This window comes from Malaclemys terrapin, chromosome 9 (assembly GCF_027887155.1).
Source record: "Malaclemys terrapin pileata isolate rMalTer1 chromosome 9, rMalTer1.hap1, whole genome shotgun sequence".
Taxonomy (NCBI): Eukaryota; Metazoa; Chordata; order Testudines; family Emydidae; genus Malaclemys; species Malaclemys terrapin.
The window spans coordinates 56,356,317-56,376,436 of NC_071513.1; the positions used below are offsets into that span (position 1 = coordinate 56,356,317).

Genomic DNA, 20,120 nt, shown 5'->3' on the forward strand with positions numbered 1-20,120 from the left:
CTTGGTATTGACCCTGGCCTGGAACCTGACTACGAACTCTTCTATGACCCCCAACCTCAGGTTTCCCTCTTCTCTGACCTATGGTCCCAACTGCCCTTGTTGGGATTTTGACAGTTTGTCTGGACCACTCTCCCCCATGGTGGAGGCCTACCCTCTTCCTGCCCGGCTTGCCCTAGAGGGTATTTGAGATGGCAGAATGGGTTGACCACTCCCAGGAAAACCACCCCATGCTTCAAGCCCAAGCATCACAGCTCACAACAGAGAACCAAGCTCTGCACAGGCAATCCACCCAGCTCCATAATGAAAATGTGGCTCTGTGGGCCCATCTGGCATAGCATGCCACAGATAACCTGATGCTACAAGAGATGGGGGCCTGGCTGCAGGACAAGAATGCTACACTATGGGTCTGCACTGCAGCTGTGCACCCCAGGCCCCCAACTGAAAGATATTACCTCACCCATGCTATCTCTAATATCCCAAATCTCTCTTTTCAAAAGTATATGCATATTTTCAACACAAAGAAAGTTTAAACCCAATACTCATTTTACTTACTTTGCATGGAGGCCATTGTTTTCAGGCATGTTCCATGCGTTTGAAGTCACATTAATAAGATTGTTAGTAGCCTTGAGAACAGCAAGCCATTCAATGTCATATTCCAGAGACTCAGATGCGTTGGGGTCATGGTCTATATCTATTACCTTAGAAAAACAATATTGACAAACGAGGCATTTAATTCAACCTGACAAGAAGACATTGTTCTATCTTTAAGCATTATCTTCAGGCAATCAGTTCTTAATTAAAAGCTCAGTATACCTGCCCATTGAATAAGGCAGGGGTTCTGTGAATAAAGTAGTATGTGATCATGTAATTAGAGACTATCATAACACATATGCACAAGGAGGCTGAATTAAGGCTGCACAGGCAACATGAATTCTAGCATTTCCTAGCTTTTGAGTGCTCGACTTTATTTTTAAAGTTAAAAGTTGAAAACAGTTTGTGGGCAATATATTCAAGAATCTGCCCAGGTGGGTGCATCTGAAATACAGATTAACAAGCAGAAGTTATTTTCTAGTCCATTCGTTTCCACCAATCCCAAACTGGTTTGTTTAACCCTTCCCTCAGAAAAAGGAAGGCAGCGGGGAAGGAACAGCTGCATCTCCCAAGAACTGCATTTATAGAACTATCCAACCTATAATGTTTGGTGAAATATGATCAGAGCTGCTTTTCTCTTTCAGCCCAAGAAGAGGATTCATAGGGTAAGGAACATCCCGTTTTATAGGATTCTGAAAGAGATCCTGGGTCTTTTGAAGATAGCCTTGAAAACACAGAACTGATCACTGGTGTTGTATTAGTCACTGATTTTTCTCTATACTAGTACTAGTCATTAATAGTCTTCCTTACAGTAACCTGTAGGATTGACCTTAGGCAGTGGTCTTTATATTTGGTTATAAAGCAGTGACACCCTAATTGACATTGATGGCAATAAGGCCACCATAAGTTTCCTCCTAGTACGTGCCCTAATTTGAGTCAGCTACTGTACTGAGCAGTCTGTGTGGCTTCTTGCCACAAAAGGTAAAGCTCACTAGCTGGAGAGACAGAATGATCTAGTGGACTAACAGCCAGGAACCCCAGTGTTCTACCTCCCATCTCTGAACCAGACTATGTCTCTGGTTTTAGTCAAATCCAAAACTCCAGACTACAAAAAGGCACTCTTGTAGACCGCTGAAAACCCACGTGGCCCTGTTTGTAGGAAGCCAAGTCTTGAAGAATGAATCTATTACTTCTAATGCAGAGTGTCTCGTGATGCATCTGCCAGGGAACACTTTCTTCAGTACCAACTTAATTCTCCAGTCCCTGACATACCTCAATCATTAGCCCGGTTCTTGCTGCTATTACCGCAGTAAAACAGGCTGATGTGACAGCATTTGCATAGCAACTGCTGAAGCTTCTGCCAAAGATGGAATAACTGTATCCTCTTGATTAAAGAATCTCACCCCACTGAAGGAAGGGGATATGGTCATGAACCAGTGGCAGATTCGGGGCTGTGGGTGCAGCAGGCCTGGGTCAAGTAAGCCACTTTCCACCTCCCCTAGAAACAAGCATGGGATTCAGCCCCCACTGCAAGTTCAGGAAGTGGCCGAGATCCACCACTTTCAGACATTTGGCAGCTTGAGTCGGTTTTTTGTTTGTGTGTCCTCCACAACCCCCACTTGCTTCAAGAAGAGGGGTGGGAGAGAAAAGTAATTTAATTCTGATCTATTCCAGCAGCAAGTTACCACTACACACACTCCACTGGTCAGCATGTTGAAGGGGCAGAGCAAAAAGCTCCACATATTCCCCCACCCTCATGCTTTATAGTAGTAATAAGCAAATACACAGTGCCCCTCATTCCTGTATCCTGCTACGAAGTCCTGGCAGTTTGTACAGGGGCATATGGAGGGATTCTTATGACCCCTATTCCTCTGTGCAGACCAAGAATGGATCCTCTTAATTTTCCACTACCCCATTAAGTCCTCATCCCGTACATGAGCAGCAACTGTGAGATTTAATTCTCTGGGGATGGAAGAATCATTCTTCAGCTTCCTGCTGAACTGTGCACTCCCTAGCCCAGATGTATAAAGTACTAAATGGTAGTAGATGACCACTTACGGTGGTCTTACCTGCAGGAAGTCTCTGTGTGGCAGACATTTATCCAGAGCCAAAAATTTTGTTGCTTTTGGCAGCTGTCCTTCAATGTTTGCCTAGGAAACAGGAATGAAACCATTACTGGCAATGCTGAAGATCCCCTGAAATATGACCTTTCTAATAACCAAATTGTGCATGGAGATTCCAGGGCAGAATTTAAACATTTTCTATTAAACAGAATATTCTAAAGGTCCTAGAGATAAAAAGGGAGGACTGTAGTACAAAGAGGGAGGGCTTGAGCTGAAGTCAGAGGAAACTGAAGTAGATGACAGCAACAACACGGGGGGGGGGGGGAGAAGAGGGGGGAAGAGAGACACAAGTCTCCTTCAGCTGAACCAATAGGTTTAATCAAGCACACAGACCTTGTCTACGCTACGGACTAAATTGCCCACTGCATCTATCGCAGCAGCAGGCATCGGTTTAACAGGTCTAGTGAAGAAGAAATAAGTCGACGGGAGAGCGTTCTCCTGTCTACTTAATTAATCCACTTTAATGAGACACAGAAGCTATGTCAACAGGAGAGCATCTAGGTATGTAAATTACATAGACTTAGTTACGTAACTTACGTAGCATAACTTAGATTGACTTACATTGCTAGTGTAGACTAGGCCACAGACTCAGAACCTCAGAAGGGGCTATTCTCATAAGGGAGAGAAAGAGATTTGCCAAGACAGGAAGCTCTAAAGACACAAGAGCTGTCAACTGTTTGTGAGTTTTATACTGTTTGGAGTTTACCAACTGTTAAGGAGCACAAAGAATGTTGCCAATGGACTTTCCTAGTTTGCATTACTCTGGTTGACAAGAAACTAGTAAATAAACCAACATGTTTAAACCTCGCAGGTTTTCTGGCTTTGTCGGGGTTACTCATGAACTCTCTCCCTGTCTGCTCTGACCCTTGCCGTATCTCAGGCACTCAAAAGAATACCTGGTTATTTGAGAGGAGTATCTTCCCTGAATTGCTCTCTGCCCTCATCTTTCACTATATTTACAGGCTCTCTCCTTCACAAAGTGAAAAATCCAGCTGTCTATTTTTAAAGTTAAATATAATTTTCTAGTTCAGCAACATCAGCTACTCAACTTGTTTAGTGACTATCAAGGCAGAGTAATTTATAGTTTTAAGCCAATCTTTTTTTAAAAAAAGTAATAGTTCTACAAATAGCTTCAAAAGTATCTTATGTCTTATAAACAGAATAAGTTAAAACATTCTCGGTCTTCATGAGTTAAGACTCTTTAGATTATGTTAAGCCTTTGATTATTAGGGTGAATTAATAGTTACTTAATATAGGTAGGAGTACTTTCCATAAGCTATATGAAAATACATTTATAAAAGAAAAGCAAATAAGTTTTTACAAAGAGAAAAATGCTTGTGTGGATCTGGCTACTGGCATTAGAAACCTGAGATATACACATGACATGCTTTTGTTTATTTGTTACCTGGTGTTGCATTAAAGCGGCAAATTTTACATGAAGATGTGCTGAGAACCAATACGTGGGTTGAAAGTGCTGCAGAAGCTCTGAAGCAGCAGGGCTTCCCAATGTATTGTTTTCCACTTCTTGGCGGAAAAAAGACTTCATTTTAAGAAGCTGTTTCTTGTTTCCATAGTGATATATACTTCTTGGCCAATCATGTGACATAAATATATCCATAGGATGCTTTAGCTATAAAGCAAAAAAATAAACATAGGAAAAGAACAGCACTTGAATGAATACCAATGAAGGGAGAGCATACTTGATTCTTTTTGTCTGACCAGAGTGGATTTTGACTGACCGTCTTACTTTCTAAACACTGACGTTATACCACTGGATGCAATCTTTCAGACTGCCATTGAGTTTGATCTTGCATTCTCTAAACTCTATGGTTTGTGTGCCACTTTCTTGCTTTCCTTGGGATAGGTAAGCCAGCCTTTAGTGCAAAGTATCATTTTGATATCTCCCCTCAGAGGCAAATGTCAAGCAGTTATAAGGCCGTAAGAATTTCTAAAATTATAGCCATATAATAAGTGCTATATACAAAGCAAATTCACACAATAGAAAATGTTGGAAGAAAGTATCACTATGCTTGAATTATAGTTATTACAAACATAAGTTAGTTGTATTCTATTGGCATACATTATCTTCTCTGAGCTGGCAAGCTACTTAAGCATGGGTGAGATTCCCTGTGTTACTCTCAATCCCCATCTATGCAATTTTCTTGAAGTATTTTAGCTATCCCCTGCCTACAGGGACTTCAATAGCTCTTTTAAAACTGCATAATAATTTTTCCATCTCCAAGCCTGTGATTTTTCTAGCACCATGCTCAGAGATTTTCATAGTGCAGCAGTGAAACTGAAGGAGGTCAGTTTCATTCTTTTGCAACTTGGGAAAGTTCTGAGCTGCAGCAGAAGCAGTCACTCATTCATTCTGGCTACATATATGCTACAGAGCCTACGTTGGCACAACTACGTTGTTATAGTCCCCTAGTGCTGAAAGAAGGAGTTCTGTCAGTATAGTAACATGACCTCCTAGTTAATGTCCAATGCCGACAGAAGCCCTCTTCTGTCTGCATAACTGTCTACACTGGGGCTTTTGTCAGCATAGCTATATAGCTAAGGTTGTGGGTTTGTTTTTTGTTTTGTTTTTTTAATACCTCTGATCAACATAGCCATGCTGGTATAAGTTTTAAATGTAGACCAGACCTCTAAGTGGCTATAGGAGGATTAGGCTAGGAGGCCAAGTATCAGAGGGGTAGCCATGTTAGTCTGTATCCACAAAAACAATGAGGAATCCGGTGGCACCTTAAAGACTAACAGATTTATTTGGGCATAAACTTTCATGGGTAAAAAAAAAAAAAAAAAACCACTCACTTCATATGCATGGAGTGAAGTGCCCAAATAAATCTGTTAGTCTTTAAGGTGCCACCGGATTCCTAGGTTAGGAGGGACCATCCTTCCCCATCAGAGCCACCAGCAGTCTCTGAATGGGAACAGAGGAAAAGTATTCCTTTTACTTTCCAGGAGTCAGAGATGGGTCTTTTGGGGAGTTATGGGGACCACCCTCAGTGCTGGAAAAATCACAAAATGCAAAGTTATAGTGACACTTCCCACACCACCTTAACGGTCTCTGAAGGGATGGCAGTTGGAATTGAGAACAACAGTACCTTACCTTCCCTAACCAAGAATGCCGTTCTCTGTACCCAGCACAACTCCAATGCAACACTCCTATTCACACAGTCCAACAAACTCATTGTGCTCCATGCAACATGACTATTCTGGGGAGTATTCGCTGCTGGTTTGCAGAGATCCCACTTCACAAAAAAGCTGAGGGAGGGACAGTACTGCAATCTTATTCAGTCACTCCTTAGGGTAGGGATCAAAGGAAGCAAAGTTAAAGTTACATGGGAAGTGTCCCCTTAACTCTGCATTTCCTTCAGGGAAGCTGACTGCTCCCTATACTCTATGGACAGGAAACTGAAACCTTGTCTTAGTCAGGAAGAAACTTCCAGGGTTTGCAGGGGAGAGAAGCTACAAGCTCCAGTGCTGAGAGCTCACTAGCATCTGCTGAAGCGCTGTAGCTTTAACAGAGGCTCCTCCCATTTGAGGAGCCATGGCAGCCTGGAAGAGCAGATACGGCATTTGAGAGGTCGCCCTGCCCAAGAATACAGGTATCATTGTGCTGGAGTAAGGGAGACTAAAGAGACCCATGAAGGCCCTCCTTCCACCCACCCACACATCTTTGCTCCTGCCATATCCTCACACACCACAGGGAAGTTGACGCAGGTATCCCTGCTCCCAGGCCTTCTCCCCAAAACACACTTCCTGAATTAAATACTCAGGAAATTCCATTAAAAGTTTTGTTTGAAGGAATTAAGGCCAATTAAGTAGCATTCCCCTCCTCCCATACAAAGGGCCAGCTGATGCCACACCTTTTAACTATACCTCAATCCCAACACAGTACATCTCTGCTAGGCTCTGCATCACTACAGGAAATGTCCTTCAGCTTCCAACTGAAACCCACTAGTCTCCCTCAGATGCTAAAATAAAATCTTAGCTACAGCCTCCAGCTTGCACACTTAACCTGTGCACGTAAGTCCCCTTGAATATTTCCTGATACTGCTAAGGATGTAATTAAGGATTTGCATCATGCTGTGAGGGAGACCTGTGTGATGTGTTTCTTTATCAACTGAAGAAGGCAGTCTTGCGACACTGCAGAGACTAGTGACAAGGCCTGTAGAATTACCATTCTATTGAATAGCAGAAGCAAACTTTGATTGTGTCAATGGAAACAGAATGTAAATTCAGATCACCAACATGCTCATCTCTAAATTAGCCTAATCTCATGCAATATTATCTACCCTCTTTAAAAAAAAAAAAAAGAGAGAGCTTTTCTCCCCACCTGTTTGAGTTTGAAGACTTCAATATTCCTCACATGGTACGCACTTCTTACAGTCTGCTGATTGTATGGAGGACACTCAAAATGACCTGAAACATACCAAGAAAAACTGGTCACACAAGAGATTGGGTTCCTAGAGGGAGCAAGGGGAATTAAATTGCAAGGGGTAAGCCTGGCTTGGGGTGTTCAGAGAATAAGTGGGGGAATAAAGCCTTGAGACTTCACAGCTCTGAAATTCAAATTGAGTCAGTCCCTTGATATTTATATTATAAACGCCAACTTACATAATCAGTTTTATAGGTAAAACTATTAAGTAAAGAATGCTGCCAAAGAAGCATTAGGATGATTAGCATTAGCATTAGGATGATTGCTACAAAGACTTGTACATCCATGGGGAGCTCTTTTTCTGATCATGCTTGGCAACTGACTGCCAAAGTACTATGAGCAAGCATAGGTGCTCCAGATTTAAGACACCTTTGCTGGTGTCAATGGCTGTTTTCAGCTTGAAGAGTTGGTGCCATGTCTGCGCACAAACACGTGGACTCAACCGTGGGAATCTGTTCACAGGCAACTTTGGAGAACCTGTAAATTCTCCACCACACACACTATAAATAGAACACCTAATAAAAAGAGCATGGAATCTTAATTGCAAGAGGTTTCTGAATGCATCTGCTAATAAAAAAATCAAAGTTACATAAAATATTACCTTTTCTATAATCATGAGATTTGAAAATGCCAGAAATTCCACCAATTCTTACACCACGATATTTTACTACTCCTGCATAACCTAGAATGACAAGACATTAAAATAAAATTCTCTGCATATCAGGAAAACAGGGAGCTTTCAGGAATTGTAATCTAGTCTGTTCAACTTTAACACAATGTGCATTAGGTACAAAAGAATTGGTTCAGATAAAATAACTCATCCAGAACTACGGTTCAAATGAGTTACATTTTAGAAAACGTTCACTTGCCTCTGGCACTACTTCCAGATCCAGACAATACCTATAATTGTAGAAAGCTATTTTTGTATTTCTAACCTGCCCAAAACAATTGAAGTCATTCATATAGCAGCACCACACATTTTCATGATTCTTTACAAATAAAATAAAAGTAAGTCTTACAATTTAAGACTGACAAGAATAAAAGCACAAGGCAAGTCAGTCATTTGGGGATAACTGAAGGTGAAAAGCAAGGATTGATTGAATATGTGAATTTTAAAGAGAAATTCGAAGGATAAGAAATACTTGACAGAAGCAAACATGGAGACTTTCAGTCACACAGAGCATGAAAGATGACAAAAAAATAGTAAGATGAAAAGAAGGGAGTAGTAAAGGGAAATATTTCAGAAGTGAGATGAGATTTAGGAGGGGGGAGAACTATAAGAACGGCCATACTTAGACCATCAAGCCCAGCATCCTGTCTTCCAACAGTGGCCAGTGCCAGATGCTTCAGAGCAGTGATCACCAACCCGTCGATCACGATTGACTAGTCGATCCTGGAGCCTCTGCCAGGCAATGGTGATCTCCAGCCACTAGAAGTCCGGTGGCGCAGCACATCTAAGGCAGACTCCCTGCCTGCTCTGGTCCCCAACCGCTCCCGGAAGCGGCTGAGTGTCTCTGTGGAGCGGGGGGGGGAGGGAGGGCGAGGAGGGGGGAGCAGGTGGCTCCACGTGCTGCCCCCTCTCCCAGCGCCAACACCGCAGCTTCCATTGGCCGGGAACTGTGGCCAATGGGAGCTACGGGGGCAGTGCTTGCAGCCCCGGGGGGGGAGGGGGAGGGGAAAGGAGAGCAGCAGGTGTCCACACATGCCATCCCTGCAACTCCCATTGGCCGCAGTTCCTGGCCAATGGGAGCTGCAGAGTCGGCACCGGGAGTGGGGACAGCAGCAGCGCACGGAGCTGCCTTTCTCCCCCGGACCACAGAGACATGCCAGCCGCTTCCGGGAGCAGCGTGGGGCAAGGGCAGGCAGGAGCATGCCTTAGCCCTGCTGCACCGCCAACCGGGAGCCACTTGTGGTAAGTGCCTCCCAGCCAGAGCCTATACCTCACACCCTCTCCTGCACTGCAACCCCCTATCCCAGCCCAGGGCCTGCATCCAAACTCCGTCCCAGAGCTTGCACCCCTCACCCTCTTCCGCACCACAACCCCCTGTCCCTGCCTGGAGCCCCCTCCTGCACCCAAACTCCCTCCTAGAGCTTGCACCCCACACCCCCTCCGGCACCCCAACCCCCTGCCCCATCCCAGTGAAAGTGAGTGAGGGTGTGGGAGAGCAAGCGGCAGAGGAAGGGAGGAATGGAGTCAGTAGGGCAGGGCCTTGGGGAAGGGGAAGGGGAGATCCTGGGTTGATCTTAAATTCAAAAAGTGATCTTGTGTGTAAAAAGGTTCGAGACCACTGCTTCAGAGGAGATTAACAGAATAGAGCAATTATCAAGTGATCTATCCCCTGTTGTCCAGTCCCAGCTTCTGGCAGTCAGAGGCTTAGGGACATCCAGAGCATGGGGTTGTGTCAGTGACCATTTTGGCTAATAGCCATTGGTGGACCTATCCTCCATGGTCTTATCTAATTCTCTTTTGAACCCCATTATAGTTTTGTTGCCAGGGATGTTGTGAAGCCAAGTAGTTTTTTTTCCCTCCCTTTATTATAAACCTTTAGTTTCAGACACTGAAGGATTGGCTGGCAGCGTAGTGTTTTGGGTAAGATTCAAACCTAAACTGACCTGGTAATGTGGCTGATCCTTTGGGGTCAGAACATTTTGTATATGTGAGCAGTTTCGTGTTTTGTTTTTTAAATAAGTTCTACAGTACTGGACCTAGGTGCTGACTGGGAGCCAGAGAATTGAAATGCAATAAAGGGAGCTGTGTGATTTCTTTTTTGCTTCTTGATAACCAGTGTGGGGAATCAGAAGCACAGTTTGTGACTGGTTGGGGAGTTTAACTTCAGTGTTACTCACAGACTGGTGAGTATCTGCTCTCCCTTTTACAGCCTGCCCTGACCTTAGCATTTCCAGTGAGGGCTGCCCCAAACACCACAGGTCACTTTGGAGTAGTTAACACAGAACCAGATCATTTGGGTTTTGGATCAGAACCCCATGCTATTCCAAATTTTAAATTTAAAACAGAGTGTCAAAAGTTAAGGTTAGTCACAACGAGTGATCCACAATCAAAACTGCAAGCCCCGAGAGAGAGCCAGCATCTTCAGCATGAGAGAGAAATGGGAGAACTTCGAATGCAAGAGAAGCAAGCCTTGGCCCAGCTGAAAAAGAGGCTGAGGAGAGAGCCAGGCGAGCTGAGGAAAGAAATAAGCAAGCTGGAGAGAGAAAATCTCACAGGAGGCGAATGGATCTGCTGCAAGCTGAGACCAATGTTGCCAGACTTAAACTCCAAATCAAAATAATAAAAAGAACAGCAGGTACAGGTCTGTCTCATCTTACGCGGGGGTTCCATTCCGCGGTTAGCGCGTAAAGCGAAAACCACGTATAGCCAAAACCCCATTGAGTTCAATGGCGGGCAAAATCGCCCGGTCTACAGGTATAGTATTAAAACTGTTTCTCTCTTTTTTTTTGGTTTTTGCCGACTGCGTAAAGTTGAAATCGCACATGTTAAATACACGTAAGATGCAACAGACCTGTACTGTGTTATCCTGGAAGCTCAGCTCCTCTCTACAGCAATGATGGAGATAGAGACTGTTCAGTTTATAAGAATGTTGGTATGTTGTTTAATAATGATGTGGTAACTATGTTAATCAGGGTAATGTCATAACCCAAACCAAGATAAAGTATGAATGTGAATCCTCTGTATGTTGTCTGTAACAGTCAGATTTGTAAAGCAGTTGCATGTGTTTAACCAGGTATGCTATAACAAGGAAGAGAGTCTCTCTAGCCTTGGGATTGTGGAAAATAGCTTTGTCCAGTCAGAAAAGCAGTTTATATGGTGAAGAAATTTCTGAATATCTGTCTAATATCTCAGAAGTGAATCTGGAGTTAAATGAAGCATAGAAAGAAGCTCAGGAAAACATTTCTTTAGAGAAAATTAGAGTTGATGGTCAGTGTGAAGCCCTAACTGAGGAAGGAAAGGATAGATTTCTGGTGGGTGATGGATTGCTGGCAACTGAAGTTTATAAAAGTGAGACTGAACAAAGTAAAAGTGATTTACTTAAAGTAACTCAGTATGATGAGCCACTGTTTGTAGAAAGCAACAGTTTATCTGTTGAAGAAAAAACAGTTTCCAATTCTTTGTCTGTTGCAAATAGCAGTGTGCCTAATGAAGGAGAATGTACCTCCAGTCCTCTGTCTGTGGAGCAGACAGAAGGTGCCTGTCAGCCTATGATGGTTGAGGATATTTCATTTGTCCCAGAGTGGTTCTGGACTTGACTGAAACCCAAGAAGGAAGTGTTCCTAAGCTTGTGAGGGGTAACCTGCATTTTACCAGTGAGGAAAGCTGCAGAGGGAAAGAATGCCTCTAACCCTTTAACCATGGAGTTTAGCAGCTTGCCTAAAAGGAGGTTGTGTGAAATTCCTCTTAATACACCCAGAATCACCTCTGGAATAAACTCAGAGGGAGTTTGTTGTGGCTCCACAGAGCAATGCTTCTGTAGAGCGGAGTTTGGGGGAGAGATTGTTGCTTAGAAAGATTCCTGAAGAGAAAAATCTTCATGGTAGTTTTTGCAAGCAGTTTGCTGCAAATGATGGGTGTGGAAGTGATCTGATTGAGTTAACTCAGGGTGAATCACTGTATAGGGAAAGCAACAGTTTGTTTGGGAGACTGCCAGAGTCTTTCTGAAGTGTATAGATCCACTGACCTTGCTTTAGAAAGGTCCAATGTGGATAGCCTAGAGAAGGTTTCAGATGGGGCAAAAATTGTTAGAGAAATTGAACAGCCCTGTAGCCAAATGGCTGGGCTTGACCAGCATGTTGGTCAAGAATCTCCATGCTGATTCTTTAAGTAAACAGTCTGTGACTCAGGTACTGAGGAAAGATTGGGTTCAGTCAGAAGGCTGTTCTGCTCTGAAAAACCAGTAACCCACAAGTATGCAGGGAGAGCAGGCAAATTCTCACCCTTTAAAAACAACAAGGAGTCCGGTGGCACCTTAAAAGATTAACCGACTTATTTGGGCATAAGCTTTCATGGGTAAAAACCTCACTTCTTCAGATGCATGGAGTGAAAGTTACAGATGCAGGTATTATATAATGACACATGAAGAGAAGAGAGTACCTCACAAGTGGAGAACTAGTGTTGACAGGGCCAATTCAATCAGGGTGAATATAGTCCACTCCCAATAATAGATTAGGAGGGGCATTGCTGGCACATGATGGCATGTATAACATTAGTAGACGTGCAGATGAATGAGCCCTTGATGGTGTGGCTGATGTGGTTGGGTCCTCTGATGGTGTCCCTAGAGTAGATATGAGGACAGAGTAGGCAACGAGGTTTGCTACAGGGATTGGTTCTTGGGTTGGTGTTTCTGTGGTGTGGTGCATACTTGCTGGTGAGTATTTGCTTCAGGTTGGGGGGTTGTCTGTAAGCGAGGACTGGTCTGCCTCACAAGGTCTGAGAGAGTAGGGATTGTTTTCCAGGATAGGTTGTAGATCGTTCATAATGCACTGGAGAGGTTTTAGCTGGGGGCTGTACGTGATAGCCAGTGGTGTTCTGTTATTTTCCTTGTTGGGCCAGTCCTGTAGTAGATGATTTCTGGGTACCACTAGGGGACGAGAGCTGAGGAAGCGTTGTTCTAAGTCAGACATAAAAATGTTCGCATACTGTGGGGCCATGCGGGTACTTGCAGTTGCCTACTCTGTCCCCATATCTACTCTAGCGACAACTGCACGTCTACTAATGTGATATATGCCATCATGTGCCAGCAATGCCCCTCTGCCATGTACATTAGCCAAACCAGACAGTCCCTACGTAAAAGAATAAATGGTCACAAATCGGACATCAGGAATGGTAACATAGAAAAGCCAGTAGGTGAACACTTCAATCTTCCTGGACATTCTATAACGGACTTAAAAGTAACTATTCTTGAACAAAAGAACTTCAGAAACAGACTTCAAAGAGTAACAGCAGAACTAAAATTCATTTGCAAATTTACCACCATTAATTTGGGCTTGAATAGGGACTGGGAGTGGCTGGCTCATTACAAAAGCAGCTTTGCCTCTCCTGGAATTGACACCTCCTCATCCATTATTGGGAGTGGGGACTATATTCACCCTTAAAACTAACAGAAGTATTGGGAGCATAAGCTTTCGTGGGTAAGAACCTCACTTCTTGAGGTTCTTACCCACGAAAGCTTATGCTCCCAATACTTCTGTTAGTCTTAAAGGTGCCACAGGACCCTCTGTTGCTTTTTACAGATTCAGACTAACACGGCTACCCCTCCGATATATTCACCCTGATTGAACTGGCCCTGTCAACACTGGTTCTCCACTTGTGAGGTACTCTCTTCTCTTCATGTTTCATTATATAATACCTGCACCTGTAACTTTCACTCCATGCATCTGAAGAAGTGAGGTTTTTTACCCACGAAAGCTTCTGCCCAAATAAATCTGTTAGTCTTTAAGGTGCCACCGGACTCCTTGTTGCTTGTGTGGATACAGACTAACATTGCTAACCCCTGATACTTCTCACCCTTTAGACCAGGGATCGGCAACCTTTGGCACGGGGTTCGCCGGGGTAAGCACCCTGGCGGGCCGGGCCGGTTTGTTTACCTGCTGCGTCCACAGGTTTGGACAATCGCAGCTCCCATTGGCCGTGGTTCACCACTCCAGGCCAATCCCTCGTCCCCCACTGCTTCCCGCAGCCCCCATTGGCCTGGAGCGGCGAACTGCAGCCAGTGGGAGCTGCGATCGGCCGAACCTGCGGACACAGCAGGTAAACAAACCGACCTGGCCCGCCAGGGTGCTTACCCTGGCGCACTGTGTGCCAAAGATTGCCAATCCCTGCTTTGACACTTTGGATTTGTTTGGTATCTCTTTAAGACAGAGTCCAGTCTCTAAGCTAGTGGTGATGGATGATCCACAAGCAAACATGCAGGAGAGTGTCTGTATAGATGTTCATAGAACAGAGGGGCTGCAGTTGGTGAACACACCTAGCCAGTAAAGGGATTCCTGTAAGCAGGGAGGCTCAATTTTCAACCTTCTAGGAGAAGTGGGGTGGGGGGAAAGGGACCCAATCCTGTGAAGGGAAAAATGAGCGTCCAGCCTTGAAATTGGTAGCAGATAAGAATTTGAAAATCTACCTAGCAGATAAGGAAGGGGGAAGATTTGCCCCATAACTGATAGCACTGAGTACACACCTGGCCAGCCAAGATATTTAGGGCTTGTCTACACTGGCAATTTACAACGCTGCAACTTTCTTGCTCAGGGGTGTGAAAAAACACCTGAGTGCAGCAAGTTTCAGCACTGTAAAGCTCCAGCGTAAATAGCGCACCAGCGCTGGGAGCCGCATTCCCAGCGCTGGTAGCTACGCCCCTCGTGGAGGTGGTTTTATTAGAGCACTGGGAGAGCTCTCCCAGTACTCTGCCTTGACCACACAAGCCACGTTAAAGCGCTGCTGTGGTAGCACTTTAGGGTTGCCAGTGTAGACTAGCCCTTAGTGAGGCAAGAGGCATGGTATGACCAAGATACTTATAAACAATGACTGGTAACAAATTTCGTGTTACTGTTAAGGTTTAGCCTTCTAATGTATTTGATTTTTATGTCAACCCTGCTAAAAAGGTACAATGTGTATGACTTTGATAAAAAGCCTGCAAACATGTTGGGAAGAATACTTAAAAACACACAGTATGCTAGACAGCTTTTTGATAGTGAAACGTTACAACTGATACCTGTAAGCAATTGTGAACTTGGCACAGTAGAGAAACCTTTACAAATCTAGTCTGCTGTATAGAAAGGGAAACTGAGGTACACTACCACATTGCTGTCATGGCTGAATGCCCAGGTAATTACACCCTTGAAAGTAGTAAGGTCTATATTAGAGTATCATCAGATGAGAAAGTCTTTCAGAGAATGAAATAAGCTTTATAGAAAAAAGCCTGATCTAATCAAATCTAATTTTGATAAACTACACCTCTACCCCAATATAACTTGACCCGATGTAACAAATTCGGATAGAATACGGTAAAGCAGTGTTCGAGGGGGTGGGGGTGGGGACTGCACACTACTGCGGATCAAAGCAAGTTTGATATAACGCGGTTTCACCTAGAATGCGGTAAGAATTTTTGGCTCCCGAGGACAGCGTTATATTGGGGTAGAGGTGTATTTCTGTTATACAGTGATACTTGACATTGAGTTAGAAGCTGTAGTGATACATAACCAAAAATGAAAAATTCTTATGATGCATTCAGCAGTGGCTAGGGACACCCCTTTCTGCATCAATTTTGCATGGGGCGTGTGTGACTCTGTATGGAATCTGGGGGACACTTGAAGATATTATGAATATTAATATTATAAAATTGCAATGAGTTGTGGCAGATATGCCATGTAAGATATCTGCAAAATGTTATAATTTGCCAAATACGATAATCTCATTTATGTGTTTGTATCACCTTTGTATTATGGGTTATAGATATGTATGACAAAACTTGTGCTATGCTTCTGCGCAACACCCCCAGACAGTTTGGCATCAGCGTTGTCTACCCTGCTTGATGGCCCATTAAGGGCCATCAGCCATACAACTGACCCATTGAGAGAAGGCAAGGGATACACCTTATGACTCAGCAAGGCATGCAGGGGCATACTTATGGACAGAAAAGGCTTCCAAGCTTTGTGCTGGGCAGCTTGTGTTTGAAACAGAGAAAGCACAAGCCACATGGAGAAAGACACCATTCATGACTTTATAGACCTTTATCGTATCATCCCTCTTAGCCGTCTCTTTTCTAATGCAGAATAAGGTCTTGTAGATAAAAAGCAAAGAACCTAAACTTAATCCAGAAAGCAGTAAGGCCAATTTAATGATAGGAGCAGGAGAGAAAGGTCATTAGCAGTGGCATGTCCAATTGACTGGATGGAAACAGGACAGTAGTGAGGGGACCAGACAAAGGTGGGTTACATTAATTGTAAAAAGTGACCAAGGCATAGGGAAGGGTGTTAGGAGTAGTAGGGATAATAAAGAAGCTAATTTGGGCAATATTAGAGCGAAACCACCAACAAATAAGAAAAAAGGTCAAAGATAATACTCAGGTTGTGGTCCTGGGAAATAGGAAAGATAAGCAGAGATGAGAGAATGTAGCATGAGTAAAGAGATTAAGAAGGAAGATTAAATTCAGTTGCAGAGAGTTTGATATGATGGCTGGTCATCTACCCCTTATCCCATCAACTTGTCAGATTGTCATGCAAGCATCACCATCTTCGTCTGTACAAGGCAGCACTGAAGTCCACTTGCTTACCATCTTCTTTGATGCAATCCATCTATTTGCAGGTCATCCAATAGGAAATTTCAGAGCCAATTTGAAATCCAAGATTGGATAGAAAGGGTGAGGTGGAGGGTAAAGAGAAAAACTGGCGAATCCTCAGTATAATTTAAACACTGGCCCTTGGAGAATACAGAAAGAAACCAAAAACAGAACCCAGAAGTACTGAAGTCACTAAAAACGAAGACTGGGGCTCACCAGATCACCTAGCCAAAGACATCTTACTATATTCTGCTAAACTTCAACTGAGCATCTGAAGCAAAACTGAATCCTCCTGAGGTTCTCCCAATAATATATAGCCAGTACTCCAAAAACAAAATCCAAAACAGTAATATGTATCTCAACCTAGTTAGAAATCTAAGAATTTATAGAAGATACCTCAATATTTAACCCCTAGAAGTTCAAGCCCATATTTATACATTAAATCTGTAAAATCAAAGAATTAAGTGACATTCCATACCAAGGTAATATATGTTTGGTGCCACCCATCCTCCATATGGCAGTTCCTGCAAGTGATTTGAGGCTTCATGATTACCCCCAATAAAGATTGTGAGAACAGGAGCCTTCTTCTCGCCCGAATAATACCTATTTCAGAAACAGAAAAACAACATCTTAACAATACACAAGTGATATTTCAAGATGCTTACATGCTTAAGCAGCAGAAGAGATTGGTCCTACACAAGTCTACATGCAAAAAAGTTGGATTTTTAAGATTTCTTCGTTCAAAGACAGATCTAATTTATTCAAAACTGCAGAACTGGAATTAATTTGCAAACTGGACACCATTAAATTAGGCTTGAATAAAGACCGTGAGTGGATGAGTCATTACAAACAGTAAAAACTATTTCCCCATGCTAATTTTTCCCCTACTCTTGCTCACAACTTCTTGTCAACTGTTTGAAATGGGCCATCCTGATCATCACTACAAAAGTTTTTTTCCTCCTGCTGATAATAGCCCACCTTAATTGATTAGTCTCATTAGAATTGGTATGGCACCACCCATTTTTTCATGTTCTCTGTGTGTGTGTGTGTATATATATATATATATATATATATATCTTCCTACTGTATTTTCCACTGCATGCAGCCGACGAAGTGGGTTTTAGCCCACGAAAGCTTATTCCCAAATAAATGTGTTAGTCCAGGAGTAGGCAACCTATGGTACATGTGCCAAAGGTGGCACGCGAGCTGATTCTCAGTGGCACTCACACTGCCCGGGTCCTGGCCACCAGTCCGGGGGTGGGGAGGGGGTGGGGGGTGCCTCTGCATTTTAATTTAAATTTTAAATGAAGCTTCTTAAACATTTTTAAAATGTATTTACTTTACATACAACAATAGTTTATACATAATAGACTTATAGAAAGAGACCTTCTAAAAACATTAAAATATATTACTAGCATGCAAAACCTTAAATTAGAGTGAATAAATGAAGACTCGGCACCCCACTTCTGAAAGGTTGCCGACCCCTGTGTTAGTCTCTTAGGTGCCACAAGTACTCCTCGTTCTTTTTACTGAAAACAAAGCTACTGTTATTTATTTGTATATCAAAACGACAATGCTCAGTTTCAGGCTGCATTTCAGTTCAGGGGGATCCCGCCTTGTCCCGATCTCTGCAGAATCCCGCAGGGACACGGAGTGGATAGAGACCTGAGGAGAGGGGGGAGGCCCGGGCCAGGAGGCGGCGGTCCGAGCTCCAGTTACCCAGCGACTCTGGGTAGAGGGCTCATCCTTCCCCCGCTTTCGCGCCGGCGGTCGGGGACGGGAAGTTCCCGGTACCGCATCTGGCAGCGCTCTGCTCCCCACGGCAACAGAGGCGCACAAAGCGGGCGCCGCCGGGCTCCAGGGCGAGAGGCCAGGCCCGACGCTCACCGGTAGAAGGTCTGCATGTGGCGGTACTTGGCCGACACGGCCATGCAGCGTAGGTCCGCCTCGTTGCGCACAGCCTGGAAGTCTCCGCAGCACAGCAGCAGGTCGATACGCACGTTATTGCGCCGCTGCAGCAGCTCCAGCGTCTCGTAAAGCTTGTCCAGCTCGCCATGGCAGCAGCCGGCCACCGCCACCTTCATCGCGCGGCGCGTGCTTAATGCGTCACCAGCCCCCGAGCTCTCGCCGGACACCGTCCCGCGCGCCTGCACATCAGCCCCCTCCCCCGCGCCCGGCTGCGGCTCAGCTGCGGCCCGCGCCAGCGCTTGGCCTGCGCGCTCCCGGGCCACAATCGGGCTGTGCACGCGCGTATATGCGTGCGCGTGCAACATCGGGGCTGTGTGCGTGCCTGGCCACGTGCATGCTGTGTGCGCGAGCTGCGTGCATGTGGGCTTGTAGCGTGCAGGTGCCTTTGGGTTTGGGAGTTTGCACTCACGTGAGTGGCTACCGTCTGTATGTGTCCATTGCGTGTACGTGTGTAATGGCGCCCTAAAAGGGCGTTAAGCTCTGTGGGAGCTGTTGGTTGCAGCTAACATGCAGACAGTGCACCGGACAGTCAGACTTTTTTTTCAAGTTAGCACACAGGACTCAGCGAGTTCTGAATAACCATTAGCGATATCAACTTTTTCCAGAAAAACGATAGTTATATAGCATCTTTCATCCATTACATTTTCCATGTAGTTTGCAAACAATATATTCCATATAAAATATTACAGTAAAAGACTGTTGTGGTTGAAAGGTCAAATACGCTAAAGTTAGGTTTCAGAGTAGCAGCCGTGTTGGTCTGTATCCGCAAAAAGAACAGGAGTACTTGTGGCACCTTAGAGACTAATACATTTATTAGAGCATAAGCTTTCATTGGCTACAACCCACTTCTTCGGATGTATAGAATGTGATATATGCCATCATGTGCCAGCAATGCCCCTTTGCCATGTACATTGGCCAAACCGGACAGTCTCTACGCAAAAGAATTAATGGACACAAATCTGACATCAGGAATCATAATACTCAAAAGCCAGTGGGAGAACACTTTAATCTGTTTGGTCATTCAATGACAGACCTGCGGGTGGCTATTTTACAACAGAAAAGCTTCAAAAACAGACTCCAACGAGAGACTGCTGAGCTGAAATTGATATGCAAACTAGCTAGAATCAACTTAGGCTTGAATAAGGACTGGGAATGGCTGAGCCATTACAAACATTGAATTTATCTCCCCTTGTAAGTATTCTCACACTTGTTATCAAACTGTCTGTACTGGGCTATCTTGATTATCACTTCAAACGTTTTTTTCTCTTACTTAATTAGCCTCTCAGAGTTGGTAAGACAACTCCCACCTGTTCATGCTCTCTGTATGTGTGTATATATATCTCCTCAATATATGTTCCATGCTATGCATCCGAAGAAGTGGGCTGTAGCCCACGAAAGCTTATGCTCTAATAAATTTGTTAGTCTCTAAGGTGCCACAAGTACTCCTGTTCTTTTTTCTAAAGTTAGGAAATGCCAGAATTAAGGTTCTCCTGCAGAACCCTCCATCAGTTGAGCTAAAAGAAAAACTCTGCTAGCTGTTAGGAGAGGTAACTTATCCTCTATTAAATGCCCAGATTGTTTTATTAACACAGAGTTAAAGTTGTTCCGTGGCTGGCACCTTGTGCCCTTCCAGAATATAGGTGGCTGCTGCCATGGCGCACTAGATTGGCTCAATTTAAACCTTTGAAAACCAAGAAACACAAAGTTAAG

General features: G+C 44.1%; 1 protein-coding gene across 1 annotated transcript in view; it reads right to left on the bottom strand.

Moving 5' to 3' along the window:
* Positions 1-18,643, bottom strand: part of DBR1 (debranching RNA lariats 1) — a 28,974-nt gene extending 10,331 nt beyond the window's left edge. Inside the window, exons 1-7 of the mRNA XM_054040274.1 lie at positions 18,330-18,643; positions 16,921-17,045; positions 7,760-7,840; positions 7,057-7,142; positions 4,120-4,344; positions 2,661-2,741; positions 553-698 (exon numbers count right to left, since the gene is read on the bottom strand). Of these exons, the coding sequence (XP_053896249.1) occupies positions 553-698; positions 2,661-2,741; positions 4,120-4,344; positions 7,057-7,142; positions 7,760-7,840; positions 16,921-17,045; positions 18,330-18,526 (941 nt within the window). The 5' untranslated portion in view covers positions 18,527-18,643. The remainder of the gene's footprint in view (positions 1-552; positions 699-2,660; positions 2,742-4,119; positions 4,345-7,056; positions 7,143-7,759; positions 7,841-16,920; positions 17,046-18,329) is intronic.
* Positions 18,644-20,120: the final 1,477 nt, after the last annotated feature.